Source organism: Dendropsophus ebraccatus, chromosome 9, assembly GCF_027789765.1.
Source record: "Dendropsophus ebraccatus isolate aDenEbr1 chromosome 9, aDenEbr1.pat, whole genome shotgun sequence".
Classification (NCBI taxonomy): Eukaryota; Metazoa; Chordata; class Amphibia; order Anura; family Hylidae; genus Dendropsophus; species Dendropsophus ebraccatus.
Genome location: NC_091462.1, coordinates 16629183 through 16651523, shown reverse-complemented (window position 1 = coordinate 16651523; position 22341 = coordinate 16629183). Strand labels below are relative to the sequence as shown.

The 22341-nt window shown below is 40.5% G+C and overlaps 1 protein-coding gene across 1 annotated transcript in view; it reads left to right on the top strand.

Annotated features, from left to right (window-relative positions):
- The window catches only part of LRP1B (LDL receptor related protein 1B), a 631601-nt gene that overhangs the window by 257827 nt on the left and 351433 nt on the right, over positions 1 to 22341 (top strand). Inside the window, exon 26 of the mRNA XM_069982660.1 lies at positions 20090 to 20221. Coding sequence (XP_069838761.1) covers positions 20090 to 20221 — 132 coding nt within the window. The remainder of the gene's footprint in view (positions 1 to 20089; positions 20222 to 22341) is intronic.

Below are 22341 nucleotides of genomic sequence, written 5' to 3'. Positions count from 1 at the left end.
TATGCGTTACTTAGATACCATGACGGTATATAAAGGAGACCCCCTATTGGGGCATATTGTCAAGCAAAGCCACATACAATTTCACAGCCCTTCCTAGAGTATGTATTAAACATTAACTATGAAATATTTCCTAATAAAAGTCTTTCTTCATAATAAAAACTTCCCTATAGAAAAGCTGATGATACAGAAGGCAGAGGTCTACCAGGTTTGGTGCAGCATGTTCTCTTTTTCCTCCTGCATTCTAAAATAATCTTCCCGAATGTCTCAGCGTAAGCTTGTGTATTTATATTGCTGTAATTATACGTTTTTAGGCTGACACTTTGTAAAGCCAAAGATTTTGGGTTATTAAGGCAGACAGTTTGGATTATACACTTATTTTGTCTACCTGCCGTTAATTCACTTACACTTCTATTTTAGTGTCAAACACAATATACAATGCGGGACAATGAGAGCTTGTTCTTTAGATGCATTAACTGCTTTGTAGCTGACTAGTTCCTCTGGTTTGGCAGAACATAAGGCATCTGTAGGAAATAAATTTTTTCAATTACTTGCATGTTCAAGATTTCCTCAAAGGTGGAGTACGAGTCACAACTATCAGGGATGAGGTTGTGCCACTGTTCCTATCAATAAATTTCTGCAGGGAAAATGCACCATGACTTATTTTTAGGGCCATATATATCTCTGTAAGATTATATATATTTCTGTAAGACACTCCTTGTACTAGCAGTAGAAGCAATAGTGATGATCGATAATTTTTGCAGGCTATTCAAGGGTAATATTTGACCCCATAGCTATCTTTTTCTTCCACATATTGTACTGTATTCCAAAATGACACTTAAAGAAGCAGTTCACAAAAAATTATTATTGGCCTCCCCGCTAGGCGCTGGTGCGTGTACTCACCGCAGCTGATTGGTGTCCTGCGGCATGGCTTCATAATATTCCCGTGGTGCCTCTGCTGTGACTCCTCTTCTGTGTCCTGTGATTGAACGTCAGAAGTCACGCTCTTCCTTAGAGAATGCATTGAAGGTGTTCAATCACAGGAGACAGAAGAGGAGTCACAGCAGAGGCTGATTTGAGCGCACTGGATTTGAACAGTGCTGCGGGAACGAAACAAAGCCATGCTGCGGGACACCGATTGGCTGCAGTGAATATACATGCCAGCATATAGTGTGGGGGCCAAAAGAATTTTTTGTGAACTTCTTTAATAAGGTCACATACTGTAAGATCAGTTCTAAGACTTTTCACAAAGAATTATCCAGGGATGTAATAGGTGACCATCGGGCCCAAGAGCAAAATTTGGATAGATCTCTTTCTATCTAGATCAGGGATGGGGAACCTTTGGAAATCCAACTGTTGCACAACTACAATTTCCATCATGCCTGGACAGCCAAAGCTTTTGGTTCGGCTGTCCAAGCATGATGCTAATTTTAGTTTTGCAACAGCTGGAGGGCCAAAAGTTTCCCTTCCCTGATCTAGATAGAAAGAGATCCATCCAAATTTTGCTCTTGGGCCCGATGGTCACCTATTACATCCCTGGATAATTCTTTGTGAAAAGTCTTAGAACTGATTTTACAGTATGTGACCTTATTAAAGAAGTTCACAAAAAATTCTTTTGGCCCCCACACTATATGCTGGCATGTATATTCACTGCAGCCAATCGGAGGGCCAAAAGTTTCCCTTCCCTGACCTAGACCATTATTCGTAGCACAATCACAATCGCCACCATTCCACAATAGATGGGTTTCCTGGTGATCTCTTAAATTCAATGGAAATAATTTATGTTGCCTGTGGAAGTGGTGGACAAACATTTTCCCTAATGCGCCATACAATTACATGGTGGCCGATTGATTGAATGAATGAATGAATGGCTGGCTACTTAATACCAGGTAAACCTGATCCTGCCAACGCATGAACCACTAAAACAGAGTCACCATTTCAGCTCATAGAAAGGGGTCCCATGCGTCACAAGGACAAGGCTTGTCTTCATGAGATCAACTGTCTTTTCCATCATAATGGCTAAAATGTAAATGGCCCTTCTGAGTGGAGCTGAGCCGGTTGGCTGTTTGCCCCTATAACAGTAGCCATGCCTGCTACCCTGGTAGTAACACCCATGAGTATAATAGTCCCTGGACTCCTAAAGACCTGGCCATAAAACGATGCTGTACCTAAATTGAGGTCCACTGATTTGTTATTACTATCCATCAGTTTTGTATTCATTCATAAGAAACTTGCTCTCGACTTAGCCGTCCTTTACATTTCTGGTCCAGCAATCATAACAGAATACTGAATTTCCCTTCAATGTGTTCCCTTCAATGTGCTATTTTACATTTTCTGTATGCCCATAAACTTGATTTTTCTAATGCTAAAAAATAACTTTTGTGACTGGAAGTAATTTCACACTGTAGCTCAGGAAAATAGAGCAATTTAGAGCAATTGGACTTATGCACAGAGTATTTCAGTGCAGCTCTGAAGCCTTTGTTTGCATTGTGCCGGGAGAGATACACATGTGACATTAGAAAGCAACGGGGCTGACATGTTGGAGGCAATTCAGCTGTGAATTATATCAGTATGGCTTCATACTTGATACATCATTTTAGGTATATTTTTATATGATCTCCTGGATGGGAAATAATAAACTGAGAAGCTAGATTGGAAATTAACGGATATTTGGTGTGCATCCTGCTGCTTGATTGGTCTACTATTGAAGCTGATGCTTTCGAGAATAACTGTGTTTCTACAAAAATATAAGATTCCTATATGAAGAACTCTTTACCACAAAGAAGTAATGGAAACCTCTAGATCCCAGTGCAAAAGTGCCATTTATAATACTTGTCTTTTCTTATAAGACAGAGGGATCTGCATTACTTGAAGGCCTGCAAATATCTAACAATAGATGGCAGATGAGCGTCTAAAAGAACAGGTCTAGGGGTCACTATAACCCCTGCACTTTGTAGTTATATTCCACCTTTGCCTCCTCTATAGCTTTGTCTTGCATCTGTTCAGTCATAAAAATACATTTAACCCCTTAGGGACCAAGCCCATTTGGACCTTAATGACCAGGCTCCTTTTTTAAAATCTGACCTGTCTCACTTTATGCGCTTATAGCTCAGTGATGCTTTAACGTATGCTAGCGATTCTGAGATAGTTTTTTCCTAACATATGGTACTTTATGTAAGTGGCAAAATTTGGTCACTGTCTTGTGTGTTTTTTGTGAAAAACATCAAAATATCATGAAAAATTTAAAAGATTTGCATTTTACGAACTTTGACATTCTTTGCTTCTAAAAAAAGAAAGTCATATCACATAAATTAGTTGGTAATTCACATAACCAATATGTCCTCTTTATTCTGGCTTAATTTCGTAAACATATTTCACTTTTTTAGGGTGTTTCGGGGCTTAGAAGTGTATCAGAAAATTATGAAATTTTCATAAAATTTCCAAAACTGATTTTTTTTTTAGGGTCCAGTTCTTCTTTTAAGTTGATTTAGGAGGCTTGTATACTGGAAACCCTCATAAGTGACCACATTTTGGAAACTAAACACCCTAAGGAATTAATCTAGGGGTATAATGAGCATTTTAACCCTACAGGGGCTGGAAGAAAATATTCAGAATTAGGCCGGAAAAAAATGGAAAATAGAAATGTTACAATAATATATTTGTTAAGGTTACAGTATCTCATTTTTATAATAAACATGAGAGAAAACGCCCCCAAAATTTTGTAACGCAGGTTCTCCTGAGTACAATGGTACCCCATATGTGGGCGTAAACCACTGTATGGGCACACAGCTTGGCTCAGAAGGGAAGGAACACCTATTAGCATTTCCAGTTCAGATGTTGCTGAAGAAGTTTCTGAGTGCAAGGTGCGTTTGCAGAGCCCCTATAGTGTCAGCAGAATAAACCCCCCCAAAGTCACCCCATTTTGGAAAGTACACCCCTCAAAGAATACATATTGGGTTGTGGTGACCATTTTGACCCCACAGGTAATAGAGGAAAGTATTCAAAAGAAGACAGTAAAAATGAGAAAATAGAATTTTTCCAATAATATGTTTGTTTAGTCTGAAATTTCTCAATTTCAAGAGGAACAGGGGAGAAAATTCACCCTAATATATGTAACGTAGGTTCTCCTGAGTATAACGGTATCCCATATGTGGGCATAAACCACTGTATGGGCACACAACAGGGCTCAGAAAGAAGGGAGCGCCAATTAGCATTTTCAGTGCAGATTTTTCTGAAGAAGTTTCTGAGCGCCAGGTGCGTTTGCAGAGCCCCTATAGTGTCAGCAGAATAAACCCCCCCAAAGTCACCCCATTTTGGAAAGTACACCCCTCAAAGAATACATATTGGGTTGTGGTGACCATTTTGACCCCACAGGTAATAGAGGAAAGTATTCAAAAGAAGACAGTAAAAATGAGAAAATAGAATTTTTCCAATAATATGTTTGTTTAGTCTGAAATTTCTCAATTTCAAGAGGAACAGGGGAGAAAACTCACCCTAATATATGTAACGTAGGTTCTCCTGAGTATAACGGTATCCCATATGTGGGCATAAACCACTGTATGGGCACACAGCAGGGCTCAGAAAGAAGGGAGCGCCAATTAGCATTTTCAGTGCAGATTTTTTTGAAGAAGTTTCTGAGCGCCAGGTGCGTTTGCAGTGCCCCTGTAGTATCAGCAGAATAAACCCCCCAAAAAATTCACCCCATTTAGGAAAGTACACCCCTCAAAGAATTCATCTTGGGGTGTGGTGACCATTTTAACCCCACAAATATTAGAGGAAAGTATTCAAAAGAACACAGTAAAAATGAAAAAATAGAATTTTTCCAATAATATGTATGTTTAGTTTAAAATTTCTCAATTTCACGAGGAACAGGGGTGAAAAAAGCACCCTAATATATGTAACACAGGTTTCTCTGAGTAGAACGGTACCCCATACGTGGGCATAAACCACTGTATGGGCACACCGCAGGGCTCAGAAGGAAGGGAGCGCCAATTAGCATTTTCCGTGCATGATTTTTCTGAAGAAGTTTCTGAGCGCCAGGTGGGTTTGCAGCGCCCCTGTAGTGTCAGCAGAATAGAATACCCCCAAAGTCACCCCATTTAGGAAAGTACACCCCTCAAATAATTCATATTGGGGTGTGGTGAGCATTTTGACCCCACAGGTATTAGAGGAAAGTATTCAAAAGAAATGAAAAAAATGAAAAAATTGAATTTTTCCAATAATATGTTCATTTAGTTTTGAAATTTCTCAATTTCACAAGGAAGAGTGGAGAAAACTCACCCCAATATATGTAACGCAGGTTGTCCTGAGTAGAATGGTACCCGATATGTAGGTGTAAACCACTGTATGGGCACACAGCAGGCCTCAGAAGGAAGGGAGTGCCAATTAGCAATTTTTCCAATAACATGTTTGTTTAGTTTGAAATTTTTCAATTTCACTAGGAACAGGGGAGAAAAAGCACCACAAAATTTGTAACGGAGCTTCTCCTGAGTACAATGGTACCCCATATGTGGGCATAAACCACTGTATGGACACACAGCAGGGCTCAGAAGGGAAGGAGTGTCAGTTTAGTTACAGGCAATATGTGAGTTTACTGGCTATCTGGAGTGGTAATGGACAATCTCTGGGTGTTTACTGGCTATCTGAGGTTGCGACAGGCAATCTGGTGTGGTTATGGGCAATCTGGGGTGGTTACGAGCAGTCTGTGCCAATCTGGGGTGGTTACAGGCAATCTGGGGTGGTTACGGGCAATCTGGGGTGGTTACGGGCAATTTGGGGTGGTTACAGGCAATTTGGGGTGGTTACGGGCAATCTAGGGTGGTTACGGGCAATCTAGGGGTGTTTACTGGCTATATGGGGTGGTTATGGAAAATCTGGGGGTGTTTACTGGCTATCTGGGGTGGTGATGGGCAATTTGGGGAGGTGACGGGCAATCTGGGGAGGTGACGGGCAATCTGGGGAAGTTGCGAGCAATCTGGGGTGGTGACAGGCAATTTGGGGTAGCTACGGGCAGTCTGTGGCAGTCTGTGGCAATCTGTGGTGGTTACGGGTTGTCTGCGATGGTTACGGGCTGTTTGCGATGGTTACGGGTAATCCAGGGTGGTTACGGGTAATCCAGGGCACTTGACTTTGGTGACAGGTAAAAAAGTGCCGGCACCATTTGGAACAAGCGATCAGTGGTATATAGTATATACCGCTGATCGCTTGTACTGGGACCACACCGGGTGGTCCCCGATCATTGACCCATAATCTCTGCCACCTCTGGTGGTGGAGAGAATGGAGCTTTGATCATTTTTAGAAATTCCATCACTATGAACAGAGTCTGTTCACAGTGATGATGGCGGCCATCTTGGATCAAATTGCTGCCCAGGGAGTGGAGGGTCAGTGACCAGGTCACTAGGGTTATTTCTGGGGACAGGGGGGGACATGTTTTCATCTCTGCTCACCGTGGATTCACTGTGAGAAGAGATGAAAGCGTTCAGCTGCGCTGGCAATGTCCGTTACTGGTGGCCGCCGTTATACTGGTAATAACGGCGATCGCCGGTGCGGGGACTGGCCGGCCCACACTCTGCCCCAACCCCTCAGTGACCTCTGATGCTGCACTATTCTGCACCATCGCCAAAAAGAGCTGATGGCAGCAGAATAGGGCCAATTAGTGATCGCCGTAAAAATCCGTATCGGCGGTCACTAATAACATAATACATGTATTCTCTGGGTCGCTACAGTTACGGCGATACCACATTTGTATAGGTTTTTTTAACTATTACCACTTTGGCGCAATAGAAACTATCTTCCCAGCAAAAACCCACAAAAACTGTTGCCGCATTGCAAGATTGCAAGATTGCAAGTGGATTGATAAAATACAGCTATTCTGGTACTGTTTTTTTTTTTTACAGCGTGTTGTGCGATATAATTATTGATATAGTTTTATAGATTGGGTCGTTACAGACGTAATGATACCAAATATGTATAGGATTTGTGTTTTTGATCACTTTTATGTCACGTTTTATTGGGTATATTGGGAATGTAATGCATCATTATTATTGGGGGGGGCTGTGTTTTGTTTGGTGCACATTTTTTTCACTTTTTTTTACTTTTACACTAGTGTACATTACTGTACACTAGTGTAAAATACTTAGATCACTGACACAATACATTGCAGTACCTGATGTACTGCAATGTATTGTATCATGCCTCATGCTGACAGGCAATAGCCACAGCCACCCCTGTCAGCATGAGGCATCTCCATGGTGACCCCGGGGACCTTCATTAGGACCCCAGGATCACCATGGAGACATCGGAGGACCGGACGACGCAGCGGGACATCGCTATCACGTAAGTGACCCACGGCGCCTACCGGGATCCACCAAAACCCGTTAGTTAAACTGCCCGGAGCGGAGAATCCTCCGCTCCGGGCAGTTACAGGAGGGGGTCAGCTTTTACACTGACCGCTGATCCCCCGCCGCCGGGCGGTAATTTATTCCGATGCGTCCACTGTTAAAAGGCGTACGCATTGACATAAAGCCCATTAGTGGCTGCCGTGAAAAGGCAGCATGGCGGTCACTAAGGGGTTAAAAAAAGTTTATATATTTAAAGTGACTGTACCATCAGACATTCGCTTTAAGTGTTGCACATAAATAGAACGGCGCTGGCGCAGGGAGGCTGGTGCCGCGGTCCTTTTTTTTAACCACGCCTCGGTCCCCTTGCCTGGCGCCAGTTTATTGCCAATCACCGGCTTGGGCTGAAGCACTGGAAGCGGTCCGCCCCTTCCCCAGTGGGAGGAAACCCCGATCCTCTATGACGCAGCTAATGCAGCTGTATCATAAAGGGGAGGGGGGTTTCTTACCACTGGGGGCAGGCTGGCCCACTTCCAGTGCTTCAGCCGGTGCTCGGTAATAGATGGTATTGTGTGCGATAACCGGTCCACAGTTAAAAAGGACCGCACCACCAGCTTCCCTACGTCAGTGCTGTTCTAATCATGTGCAACCCTTAAAGCGAATGTACCTCATGGTACATTCGCTTTAACTTTAACCATTAATCCATGGATATGTGTACATACAGTAGATTACAAAAAGATCTTAATCACTGTTTGACTAGATTTGTTCCTCTTTTACAAAACTTTAAATCTCCTATTTTTGTAAAAATGATTTTTTTTTTATATATATATATATATATTCTGAGTGTTTATTATGTGCTAAGAGTTAAAACTAATCAAATCAGTTAAAGATTTGTGAGTTGGTTTACTTACAAAATTTGCATGCCTTGAGCAATGAGTGCCCAACCCAGTGAATGCGCCACCTAGAGTTAAATGGTGATTCTGCCTGCATTGCAATATTCACTCAGCTGAGTGCTCTCCAGTGTATGCCAGTGTTTAGGAACAATGGTACCAGTCGGTTGTGTGGCACCCTATACTATTGGTGTAGGGCACAGTAGAATGTAGGTCCATAAAAAGGGACTCCTGTCAAAGACAAAGGCTTCTGTACTTCCAGAACAGTAAGGCATACACTGTATACATTGCTGCTAAGTGAACAGTTGGCCCAGCGGATGCGATTAAGCTCAGATTCATATACAGTAGAAGTGTCAGTTACCTCTGGACACAAACAAATGTTTATAACGTCTACAAAGATAAGTGACATTGCTGCATGCAACGCCATTGACACGCTCTATATTCACTGGACCGTGAGCTCTTCTAATCTGGACAGAGGATTAGAAATAAAAAAAAATCAAGCCAACAAATTCCCATGATCTGATGAAGGACCAATGGGAGAGCCTGGAGGATGCACCAATCAGCTGCGGGGCAGCATCCGGTCTCCTACTTACACCTAATTTGCATCTACTGAGTTGGTACCTTTGCTCCTGAGTGTTTGACCTTGGTATCTCCCTATGGTTCTGTCTTGGTTTTGCTTTGCTCTCTCAGTTGTGACCCCTTGCTACTGTATATCTGACTCTGGTTTTGGTTCTTGGCTTACTCATTCCCGGTTGGCTGTGACGCTGACTGTTGACTACTCTCTATTGACGGCACATAGCAGTGTAGGGACTGTCGACTAGTTGTTGCTTGCTGTCTAGCACAAGATCGGCGAGCAGGCATGGACAGAATCTGTGGGTGGGATCACAACTCTTTCCCTGACGTGAATTTTTTTCTAATCTTGGAAATATCCAAGCAATTTCTCTTTGTAAATCACGGGAATAAAGTTGCCTTTTACTCTTCCCTGTTTTAAATATATATATGGAAATATCTGTATTATGTATCATTGTATTATTACACAGAAGTCGTTTCTAGTAGCCTTGTAATATTATCCCCAGTTGAGTCATTGTAACTTGTAATTACTCTTGGCTCTAATGTTCATTACATATACAAAAGAAAAATATATTGTGGCTTTGGCTTAGAAAGTCCTCACTACTAAGCTATATTTAATAATTAAACTCCCATTTATTGACAATAAAAATAACATTTATATCCGGCTGATATACCGTCCAGCCTCTTCGTCTGGGGAACAGAACCCAAAGGAAGATAAAATGCAGATATAAAACCGCAGTCTCCGCGGTCAGAGTTGAGTTATAAGGTCCCCACAGAACTATTTTTCTATGGTGTTTTTCTGGAAATGAAACCTCCGGATTCTCTGACAGTGAGGTATATTGTCAGGGCGAAGAAGCAAATGCAATTTTAAAAGAGACTCTTCTTAATCTTAAGGGACATCTTGCTTTACATTACCTACCGAAAAGTTAGTGCTCCGAGTTTATAGATGAAGAACTTTATGGTGCACAGGTATCCAGAAGTTAAGAGGAAGCATTTAGCTACATTGCCCTTCACTGCATGGTTTGTTGTTGCATAACAAATAATGTTAAGTAAGGTCATGGTGGCACAGTGAGCGGTAGCAGATTCTGCCAAGAATAAACTTGCAGATTTCCTATTGCTTCCATACCGTAGAGTCTGCACATTTAGGAAACAGATCGAAAGGACAATATTTATTATTTAAAGAGTATTCTCATCACACTGTGAGATGGCATAATGGTGGTATATGTCATCACTTTATGCAGGGACTCTGCATTACTGTTTTTCGAGAACAGTATTGAGAGCTGAAGAACTGAAGATGTCCCTATTCACTTTAATGGGGATGCACAGTGGGAGAATAGATGGGCTGCGAGTGGAAAAAATTTGAAGGGATTTAAGTGCTAGATCAGCTTTGCAGGATTACTGTGAGTCCTTTGGGTTCTGTGGGTCAGACCCCCACTAACCAAACAGCAGTTGCCTACCCTAGTGATGTATGAATGCCTTATGAGATGGGCATACCCAAACCAAATGTTTTCCAAAATGCTATAAACAAAATAGCCGGTTTGTATGTAGAGCACCACAGGAGGCCCACCATAGACTAATGTAGATCTTGATTTTGGTATAGATGCATACGTAAAACATAGGACGACATGTTTTGGTGACTTGACTAGTCATGATGTGCATACAATCCGGAAATTGTGTTCATGGCATTTCGGTCCTAATATATACACCCTAAGGCTATGTTCACACTACGTAAGTCTCTGGACGTAGCGTTTTCCGTGAATAAGCGGCCGGAGACTTACATAGTATGCGTAGTTTGCATGGAAAGTATACGATGTACGGCTGCACAGTTCACACTACGTACTTACGCCCGGATCGTACGCGGCGCCGTAAAAAATGAACCAGACCATTGTTTGAGGACGAAAATGCCGTAACTTACACCCGTAGCGTAACATGCGGTCCCGTACGTAGTGGTGATTTCTTCATTTTCAAGACCGCTGTCAGATCGCTACATAGCTCGCTCGGGAAGTGTAAGTAGACTACGGGCGAAAGTTTGCGGTCCGTACGTAGCCGGCCGCAACTTGCGTAAATTCCCGGACGGAGTTTAACACGTATATGTCCGGCCGCAAAAATATGTGGCCGGACATATACGTAGTGTGAACATAGCCATAGGATGGATGTTAGAGCTGGGTTCTAGAGCAGCAGACTGTATGTTCTCCCTTATATAACATAGTGTTCTGCCACTAGATACCATAAACCCTCTAAAGTTAGTGGATACAGCCCCAGGGAGGACCCCTTTTTGTGTGTTTTTTTTCCACATTTTTTTTTTATTTCCAGCCATTTATTATGATTGCAAACACTCAACCTTCTTCCTAAAAACTCATCTCAAGTTGGGAGATTACAGGCATGAACCCATATAAATCCTCATAAAAGTCTCCATACCTTGTGAAAATTCCCCTTCCATTATAAAGATATTGTACTTAAAATTGACAATTAGAAATGAGAAAACCCAACTTTATGAACCTAGATTTATTATGAACTTTGCAAAAAGTTTGGTTTGTTACAGAACCAAACTTTTTGCAAACCTCATAACGAGTTCGTAAATATGGCAGATACACATTTTTAGGCCATGTCGCCACTGCGTACATTTAGTAATAATCACGGCCGTTGTAACAACGGCCGTGATTACTACGGAGCTTACGTAGTGGTACCTTCAAAGAAATTCTGGCCGGAGAATCCTGGTGCCGCAAGAAACTGTCATGTCAGTTTTCTACTGCCGCTGCAGAAAACCCTGTCCGTTCACACAATGGAGCATGCGGCTCAGAGCAGCAGCAGGGAATTCCGATGCGGATGCGCATGGATGCGCCCGCATCCGAATTCAGCGGTAGTAAGGATCATCTGCAGTTACCGGCCGGTATGATCTTTTCTGACACAGGCCATTCCATGACCCGGTCGGGTTACGGAATGGTTGGTGTCTTAAAGAGTGGGAACATAACCTAAATACTCAAAGAAAATAAAAAAGGAGCTTATGCTTACCAGTCTGCATTCCCCCAATGTCCTCCTGCAGGTCAACGGTGTCCTCTGCTGATCGCAGCTGCCTCCAGGCCGATCAGCCAATCACTGGCCGTGGCGCTGTCTCAGTCAGTGGGGAACCCCGGGGGAGTGTGGACAGGTAAGTATTGATGATAGAACTTGTTGAACCACAAAAAAAACTGCTAAATGCCTGTAGATATCAGAAGGGCCATACATAAAGGTGAAGAGATTAATAGAAAACAATAAAATAGGTTTCCCCTTTAGGTAAGCTCTGGCTCTATCTGGAATATAAAAATTTGGGGCCTGTTTGTCCCCTATTCTTGTATTTATTCAAGGGAATATGAGGATGGGAAGCCAACCAAGCTCCTTCCTCCATGGACTTTATAGTAGCCACATGGGTTGCTTATACCTTTGATTGCCTTTGCACGACTAACCATTGTCTTGTGTGCTCTTTACCAATCTATGTGAGGTTGAAGCATTTTCCAAATGCATCACTTTCCTTTTATTAGTCCTGAATTACAACCTGTTTTATAGTCCATTATCACAATTCTGTAGAAGCTCAAATCTTTTTTATATTTTCAGAGGTTATCTTAGATGATTTACAGTCTTTTAATAGAATTTCTAATCCAAGTGCCCCTAAATAAAAGCTCGGCTAGGATGCATTGCATTACTCGGCTATATACGCCAGTGTAGTAGACTTTAAATGGAACGTAAGGACACAAGCTGGACACTCGCCTCCTCATTGTTGGGGGTTAGTGCTCAGACACAACTAACATTTTTCACTTATGTAGGCAATACATGCTTTAGGCTAGAATTCCCCTTTAAAATTTGCTAAGACACTCGTTTTGTAGTACTTGGTTATATCCACGAATAAATGCAGAAGCTTCATTTTACATTATATATAACTATTCTATAAAACCGGATGAACGACCTTGTCAAACCAAAATGTTCTTATTAATTGCGTTGCAAATTCAGTTTTGTTGCCTTTAATTCCATGAAACTTTTTCTGTATTAGCCTTGTAAAAACGAAGCCAAAGATTGCTATAGGGTCTGAAAGCAACGGCAAGTAATCTCATTACTGGCTTCACTAGATACAGCCCCACTGAGAATCCGGAGACATCGCAAATGTTTCTAAAAAGAACATAGGCACAGCTAGGTATTCTCAGATTTATTAAGTCACACTAATTGAAGAGAAAGATTTATTATACTCAAATTTTTAGTATTATGCAATACCATTTAACATTTGCAGAAATTACTTAGGTGACATCTTGCCTTTCTGTTATCATATTTGAAAGGTTCTTCTGAAAAAATAAATATATATATATATATATTTATATACATCAAGCCTAGATTATGCTCCAATATCTGACATAGTATCTGTCATAACTTGGTTTCAAATCTTGGATCTTGGCGACAGCAGTCTTGGGATTGAAGGTTTACTTCTTACCTCACTTATCACTTGTAGGACGAAGGAAGCGCATACAATATATTCTCATTTACATCTTGTCAGTGGACAAAGATATACATAAAAGAAATAGCTTCCTCCAGCTGCTCAAGTTCATAGCTCAAGAACTAAACCATAATAGATACTATATTCGGAAACTAGAACATGTCCATCTATATTTATGTCGTCTTGAAGGAAATCTAGGATGCTTCTACCTTATGCCCAAGACCAAGAAAGTTTCTTTCAAACTTTTATCCTACAGTCTGGATCCCAGGACACAACAACAGTAGTTCCTCTTATTATTATAGTAAAGCCAAAGTAAATATAGGGGTTTCCCAGAAGTAACATTTTGTTCCGGTTACTTTCCTTGTAAGAGTTGTTTTGCTCAATAGCAAAAGTTAAGCTGCATTTAAGACGTTTCTCTGTAGTAACTAAATATCTACTAATCTGTTGGGGAAATGAAGCACTCTCACAGTAAGTCATAAAATCTAGGTGGCCTCCTAAAGTATATAGAGATGTTTCCACCTCTTAGACTTAGGGTCTCCGTACACTTTATACTAAAGTTGGCTGAACCCACCTTTGGCAGTTAGGCAATCAGTATAAGGTATATGGGGGCCTCCTGAGTCTCCTCCAACAGATGATGTTGGTGGAGATATGGGTTGGGTGTGATGGCTTTTTTTCTGTCCGACCCCTTTGTTCTTAGAAATATTAGCAAGCACCAGAGCTGTCTCACTTTGGTTTACCCCTTCCTTTAGAGAACACAAGAATATTTGATTGTGCCAAACGTTCATGTGGGTAGGACGGGAGAGACAACTCTTGGCCAAGATATCATTTGTTCCAGATATATAGCCCTCTTACTTAAAGCTGCAATTTTTTCAAACAAGAACTAAACAAACTTTAATAGAGCCACCACCCCTATATGAGGTGCATATTTATACAAAAACACAAGTTAAGTTAATAACTAACAAACCCAGAGCTGGTGGGCTAATAGGTAGGTGTTACATTAGGTATGGATCAGCCCTGCCCTAACCCACGCCACTGTCTCTACCTACTTTGACAATTCACACAAGTGTCCCCCAGCTGGGCAATGGTCCGTACACTGGGATAAGTGCACAGAGCACAACACCAAATGGTCATGTATGTGCGTATGTGAGACCTAACCTCAAGCAATGGACAATGCAAGTGAAATGGTGACCTCCACCACTTTCTTGCATATAGATTTTTTTTTATTACAATTCTTCATACATACATGTCATATAACATCAAGCCTAGAGAAAAATGATCGACTTGTTTTGGATCAGAAATTTCTTATTCAAGGTCTAATGTGTGCACTGGGAAGGAAGGTTCTATGCATAGTTTCTCTCTTCAGTACAAACATCAGACCTTGAATACAGAATTTCCAATCGACATTGTCCAGAATGACATTATCACCTATTAGATTCCTGTTGACCTCTAGACCCATCCCCTCCCTTATCCACATCTGTATACTGCTGATAATGGAATCAAGATATACAATAGTCATATACCTCCCCTGAAGCTGTGTTCACATGATGCACTTTTGTCATGTTTTTTGTGTTTTTTTTTGTTTTTTTTCTGTTAGTTTCCCTAAATCAGTGAAAAATGGCATTATTTTACAGCGCTTTTGCAAATGGCAGTAACAATGAAAAATAACGGCAAGAACCAATTTTAAAAAATGCTGTAAAATTGCAACGTGTGACAAAAGCTCAAAGACTATAGACCTTACAAACAGCTATGCCCAAACCCACTCACAAGTCTCAGAAGTTAATCTGGGTGCCATTCAGCAGTCGGGACAGTTTTTAAACTAAATTTACTCCCTCTGACTATGTTCACACAACATCAAAAATAGAGAAAAGGCGCCCAATTTTGATATTTTTTTAAAAAAAAAACGTCTGTTTTTGCCGCAATTTAACTGACAGCAATGACAATGCATTGAAGTCAATGGAAAGACGGTCGTCCAATGCACACAATGAAATGCACACAATTGCACACAATTGAAAACCGGTCACCGTTCTTTCTTCGTTTTTACTATTAAATTCAATGGACTTTTCAATTAAACCACACCTAAAGTCCAACTAGTAATCCCAAACTAGTAGTATAATGTACAAACAGCCGTTATAAGGGGAGGCCAGATAGCTTAATGACGTCCATTATTTTAGACTCAAAATGACTTACATAATTTTAAACAGGGCTGAAAAAACATTGTGTGAACATAGCCTCTCTCTCTGCAAAACCAGAGGCTTCATGGATAGGAGATAGATAGATAGATAGATAGATAGATAGATAGATAGATAGATAGATAGATAGATAGATAGCCCATTCATGCCACTTCAGTTAAAACAGGTAAGCACAAGGTATATACAAGAACCTCTACATTATTCTCTAACAATAGCTAATGCTGCATAAAATAATAATGATAATGATGAAGATGATAATAATCGTAATACTAATACTACTACTACTACTAATAATAATAATAATAATAATAATGATAATAACAACAACAACAATAGTAATAATAATAATAATAATAATAATAATAATAATTATAATTATTATTATTATTATTATTATTATTATTATTGTTATTATTATTAGAGATGAGCAAAACACTTGAAAATTAGTTTCGTGAAGTTTGCGGATATTCGTTAATTGCATACAAACGAGTTTCATTAAAAATAGTGGCGAGTGAACATGTTCATAAATGTTCATATGTTCGTACGAACATGCCCCTAATTGTTTGTGTTCGTTGATATGAACAATTTCTTCGATGATAAGAATGGTTATAACAAACGTTTATCTCGTGATGTATGCAACTGTGCAATATTTGCAACTGCGTAATGTACGCAACTGAGTAAGTATAAGCTAACATGTGCGGTCGCTATTGCAGCCGCCATGTTTAGTGAATTTGCGAGGTCAAATTAAACGACCGATTCGTTGCGTGCGGAATTTGTCAGATTTGCTTGGCTCATCTCTATTATTATTATTATTATTATTATTATTATATATTTATTTTATTTTATTTTTTTTCTTCTTTAACTTTAATGAAAATCCTCATAGGCTGGATACACAATTTATTTCAATGTAACTTTTATAAATCTTGCCTACCAGCATAGCTAAGAAATATTATAAACGATGCAGTTTGCTATGGCTGGGACTGTTTAATGGTATTCTCCAAAAGCCTCCGATGAGACACAGATCCTCCTTTACTGACAGCTCCACTTTTTGTGTATTTAAAACAGTAATTTGCAAGCTCCCTAAGAATTCCTCCTCGGGAGCAGTCTTTCTTTAGAATGGGATAATTTGATGTTTTCTAAACACATGGAAATAGGAACAGCAGAAATTACCATCTTTCAAAAATTAAAATGCTAAGGAAATTGCCATAACAACAATAAAGAATAACTTCCAAGTGGCGCGTTGGTCTGAACACATTGACGTAATGCTGTCTATGAATTGACAAGCACTCAGCATCAACATGGCCACCCAATGGCCAATAGCATTATACCTGCTGGTCCAATAAATTATGAAGAGGATTCACACTGACAACTTGTAATTAAAATTTCTACCTATGATTCCAAATATGAAGAATGTATCGATCTGTAATACCATTAGGGAATGTGAAAAGTATGCATTGCAGGGGAATAAAATGAAAAGCTTTCTGAACCAATATTTTATAAATAAGAATTTTATTCAGATGGAAAATAAAATGCCAGATGTTAAACTTTTACAGTTTATGGCAAATGTCAACTAAAAAAAGACCCGCAATCAGAATATAGAATTTTAGATTGATATTCATAGTAATTCAAGGCAAATTCGGAAATAATTCTACCCTATTTAGAGCCATGAATTCATCCACGTAGGACTGAATCATAGACATTGTGGTTGGTGAAATAAAAGATATCCTACTGTGCTCAAACATTTTCTTACTTCTTACTTAATGTATAAAAATACATTAGCTTGCAAAGATCAACAAAGTGTCAAAAAGAAAGCGTCACCGATGCTTAAATGAATTGTTTCCTTCTACTATGCCCACTTTATGTTCCAGCAGGCTGCACCTTTGCCAATGAGGTGCCTCCCCCCCAGATAACCTAACAAAGAACTCCCTTCTCCTGTACCATATATGTGATTACAGTGCAGTTATATTCAGTGACTCACAGGGGAGGATTTCTATGAGTCAATAACAGCTGATGGGAGTCATTTAATTTTCTTTTTTTCTTGCAAAACTTGCTAAAAACAACTTCTCAACTCTATACAAACTCCCTATCTGTTATCCCCATGTTATGCACCCATATATTAGATCCCTTCTATGCACCCATATATTAGGCCATTTCTGTGCTCCCATCTAAAAGTTAGGGCCCCTCCATACCCCCATATAGTATTACTCTCCACTGGGCTCCTATATAGTGTTAGGTTTATATTACTACTGCCCGACCATTTTAGTAAACAAGCACTGATCTGCTAGATTGGCACTCATTTACTGGACCTATTACTCGAACGATAATCGGGCAGTAAGGCCTGCATGGACATCGTTTACAATGTTCAAGCAGCCCTTGCCAAAACATTGCCTGTTACATTACCTTTCCGGTCGGTGTCTGGGCAATCATTAGCCATCAGTCACGCATTACATGTACTGATGCACGATCAGCGCCCGACGATTTTAGGTCCAAGCCTAAACCAACGATCAGCCTTTGATTGTTGTCATTGGCTGATCGTTTTCTCTATTACACAGAGACAATTGGCCTGATTCTCTCCTGTGTAACTCTGTATACTAATATAGTAATTAGGCCCCATGTAAAAGTAAGGCCTCTTTGTGCTCCTATATGGCATTAAGCCCCCTCTGAGCTGTCATATTGTGTTAGTTCTTTCCGTGCTCATAATAATTTTAGGCCCCTCTATGCTGCTATATCGTAGTTAGGCTCCTTCTGTGTCCCTTATATTGTATAAGGTCCCTCTGTGACACATTTAGTAACTAGGCCTCCTTTATGCCCCCAAAGGCCCCATGAAACCCTTACCTGGCACCCTGCTTCCAGACATCCCACAGCCTCTGATTCACGTTGCTTTGTCAACTATCTGTGAATCTTAAAGGTGCACACATATTTGAAAGGTACACATGGAGCCTGGATTCCCTAGAAAGCCCTGCAGGGGGTTTCTTTTCACATGAACAGTATTTTAGTGTTGAGTATGTTAGTGTTGTTAGGTATTTGCTGGAGCATCACAAGACCAATATATGTGTATATCATGCCACCATCTTTATTACAAAAAAATAGTCCAAAAAAAAAATAAGGGTCCTACTACAAGATCAGTCACCAAATGGGCAAAATTGTTGTGTAATAAGTAGAGATGAGCGAACCTCGAGCATGCTCGAGTCTATCCGAACCCGAGCATTCGGCATAGCGAGGGCTGCTGAAGTTGGAGAAAGCTCTTAAGCTGTCTGGAAAACATTAATACATGGATATGTTTTCCACATAGCCTTAGGGCTTTATCCAAGTTCCGCAGCCCTTGCTATGCCGAATGCTCGGGTTCGGATAGACTCGAGCATGCTCGAGGTTCGCTCATCTCTAATAATAAACTCTTCAAACGAGCACCAATTTACAAGATTGGTGCTCATTTAAACAATAGCGTGTGTCAGGCCGATTATCATCCAGGAGAGTTGCTAGAAAGGTTCTTAGAAAGTTCCTAGTGGGAAAATACCTGATACTCTGCTCATTGGATCTCTGGTGCGGGCCTAAAATCTATCGATATCAGCCACACATCTCCCTATGTAAACGGGGATGTGCTGCTGATAGCAATAGATTCAAATGGCTGCACTAATGATACAGTGATCGATTGTGCAGCCCACTCACTTGATTGGTTGTGTCCAAAAGCACTGTAAACAAGCGCCAATCTCGCTGATCGGCACTTGTTTGAAGCTGCGGATGGCTGAAGATTTATTAATGTAAAATGACCTTGTTTTGTAGCAATTAAATTTCAGCTTGTGTTGTGTACACTAGTGGCGGGACATTCAAGTTAACTTATCAGGAAACAAGATCACTAAGAAAGGTAAAGCCTTTAAAAATAACTGGAGGTAGATAACTACCATTGATAATAAATAATGGCTGAGCTCAGCCCCTCTTCCCTGTCCCTGCAGATCGACTTCTTCAGTTGCCACAGAGCATGCTCACAAAATTCTCCCGTAGAAAATGTTATGTTTCCTTAGTCAGCTGCCCCTTTAATTAAGTAAGAAATCTAGATAACAAAAGTATACAATCAGAAAACAAAAAACAAATGGGATAAAATATTTTTTTAATTGCTGAAAATAAATAAATATATTTTTATATTTGCTTTAACTCAAACTACTATGTGAACAAATCCTCCCTATATATGGTATGATCCAATATGTAATCTTATCCTCAGCTCACATTGCATCGGGAAACATCTCAGATGTCTCAGAAAGGCATAATTTTGTCTTTTATGCCTGTCAATGTAAGCAACATCCACCTGGGAAAGCAAACACATAATTTGTGTCCCGTGTGTATTGCTGTCCTTACAGAAGAGCCACACAGTTATTGTTTATACTGAATGCAGTGTCGCTAAAATCGATGAAATTGTACTTTCTCATGATACAAAAAGTAAGCTACACCAGGCCTCTATTTTCAGGAATGAGGATGAACAGTAATCTGTGAATTTTCTTTGAATGTCTGTATTTTCCGTATTTCGACTTTTACTTCATTTGGCTAGATGTCTTGGTAAGGCTTTTGAATACTAATATTGGGAGAAGTGAAATAAGAAAAAGAAAAAAAAGACTTTGTACATCAACAACAAACAATTTTTTTGTGTCTTTTCAGCTCCTAATCCTTGTGCCGCTGGTAGTGGGAGGGGTCCATGTTCCCATTTGTGTTTGATAAATTTCAACAGAACAGCCGCCTGTGCCTGTCCTCATCTGATGAAATTATCCTCTGATAAAAAGACTTGTCGTGGTAAGAAATCTTATTTGAAATGTAATAGTAATAAAGTATTTAAGACATACACATCTAAGGCAGGGAAGCTAATATACCTATATGTTAAAATGATAACACTAAATGATCAGTAGAAAAAAAACATTGGAGGGGTGAACATACGTTGTGTGTCTATGTTCACACTACGTATGTTTCGTAATAATCCCGGCCGTTGTTGCCGATTTGCAACAACGGCCGTGATTACTATGGAACTTACATAGTACTGCCGTCTATGGAATCCCGGCCAGAATGTGTACACATAGTATACACTCCGGCTAGAATCCCTAGCGGCGCTGCAAAAAAACTGACATGTAAGTTTTTTGCAGCCGCTATTCACTGAATAGCGGCCACATAAAATCTGTCAGTGCACACATTGGAGCGTGCGGCTCCGGCCGCACCCTCCATTGTGTGCTGCAGTAAATTGGGATGTGGGCGCGCGCAGATACGCTCACATGCCAATTCATCAGAAGTGAAAACCATCCGCCATAATCTTTCCTGACACTGGTCGTTCCAGAAAGACTGGCATATTGTAATTGATAATGAATAGAGATGAGCGAATCTGGAGCATGCTCAAGTCCATCCGAACCCAAACTTTTGGCATTTGATTAGCGGTGGCTGCTGAAGTTGGATAAAGCCCTAAGGCTATGTGGAAATCATGGATATAGTCATTGGCTGTATCCATGTTTTCCAGACAACCTTAGAGCTTTATCCAAGTTCAGCAGCCCCAGCTTATCAAATACCGATCATTCGGGTTCGGATCGACTCGAACCCAAACCCGGTTCACTCATCTCTAATAATGAAAAACAATGAGCAACTTGATGTGTACTGTTATACAAGAATGCTGCCGAAGAAAAACATAGAACATCATTAATTACCTATTGCCGATATGCTTTATTCCATAAACTACATATAATGAAATAAAAACTTTAAAAACCTTAAATGGGCACTTTTTATTTGTAATAGGTTTGATAGATCAGCTTTTGAGTGTTCAGACCCCAACTGATCAGGAGAACAAGCTGAGAGAAGTGGAGGCCTAATGCATTCTCTCCCCGCTCTGTGTCACATGACAGGGGGGGGCACATAATGTAACTGTAAGGGTTTGTCTCGCTTTTATAGACACAGATCCGGAAGAGATGCCCCACAGCCCGTTCTACTGATCAGTCATGGTCTGAACACTCAGACCCTGACCAACCATAAGTTAAATGGTGATTTAAAGGGGTTATCCAGAGAAAGTCTTTTTCTTTCAAATTAACTGGTGTCAGAAAGTTATAAAGATTTGTAAATTACTTCTATTAAAACGTCTCAAGTCTTCCCACATTTATCAGCTGCTCTGTGTCATGCAGGAAATGTTGCTTTCTTTTCAATCTGATACAGTGCTCTCTGCTGACATCTCTGGCCAAGACAGGAACTGTCCAGAGCAGGAAAGGTTTTTTTGTGGGGGATTCCCATAGAAAACCTTTCCTGCTCTGGAAAGTTTGTGTCTTGGCCAGAGATGTCAGCAGAGAGCACTGTATCAGATTGAAAAGAAAGCAACATTTCCTGCATGACAAAGAGCAGCTGATAAGTACGGGAAGACTTTTAATAGAAGTAAATTACAAATCTATACAACTTTCTGATACCAGTTGATTTGAAAGAAAAAGATTTTTGCTGGACAACCCTTTTCAGTTCTATGCCTATTTTTACACATAGGTACATGGGTACACGAACATCAGGATTTTGTAGGTTCAATCAAACTTTTGAACCTGCAGTATTTGATTCCAGATGCCTTCCCGTTCCTAGGCTGTATCCCGGAATTCCAGGGGTTACTCGGGCTGTCTCCTCGTTCCCCATGGGAAGGCATCGGGAATCAAATGCAGGTTCGAAAACGTTCAAGTTCGATCGAACCTGCAAAATCCCGATGTTCGATCATCTCTACACATGGGCCCTGGACAATGCACACAGAGCCCCACCAGGTCCATAGTATGAATCCTTAGGCACTCCATAGGCTGCCATATTGCCAGGCAGTGCATTCACCTGTACCATGCTGTACTACAGTAGTGTATATTCTATTAGAAACAATGCATTATGGCTGGGTAACAGCTTACAAAGGCAAACTATGGATC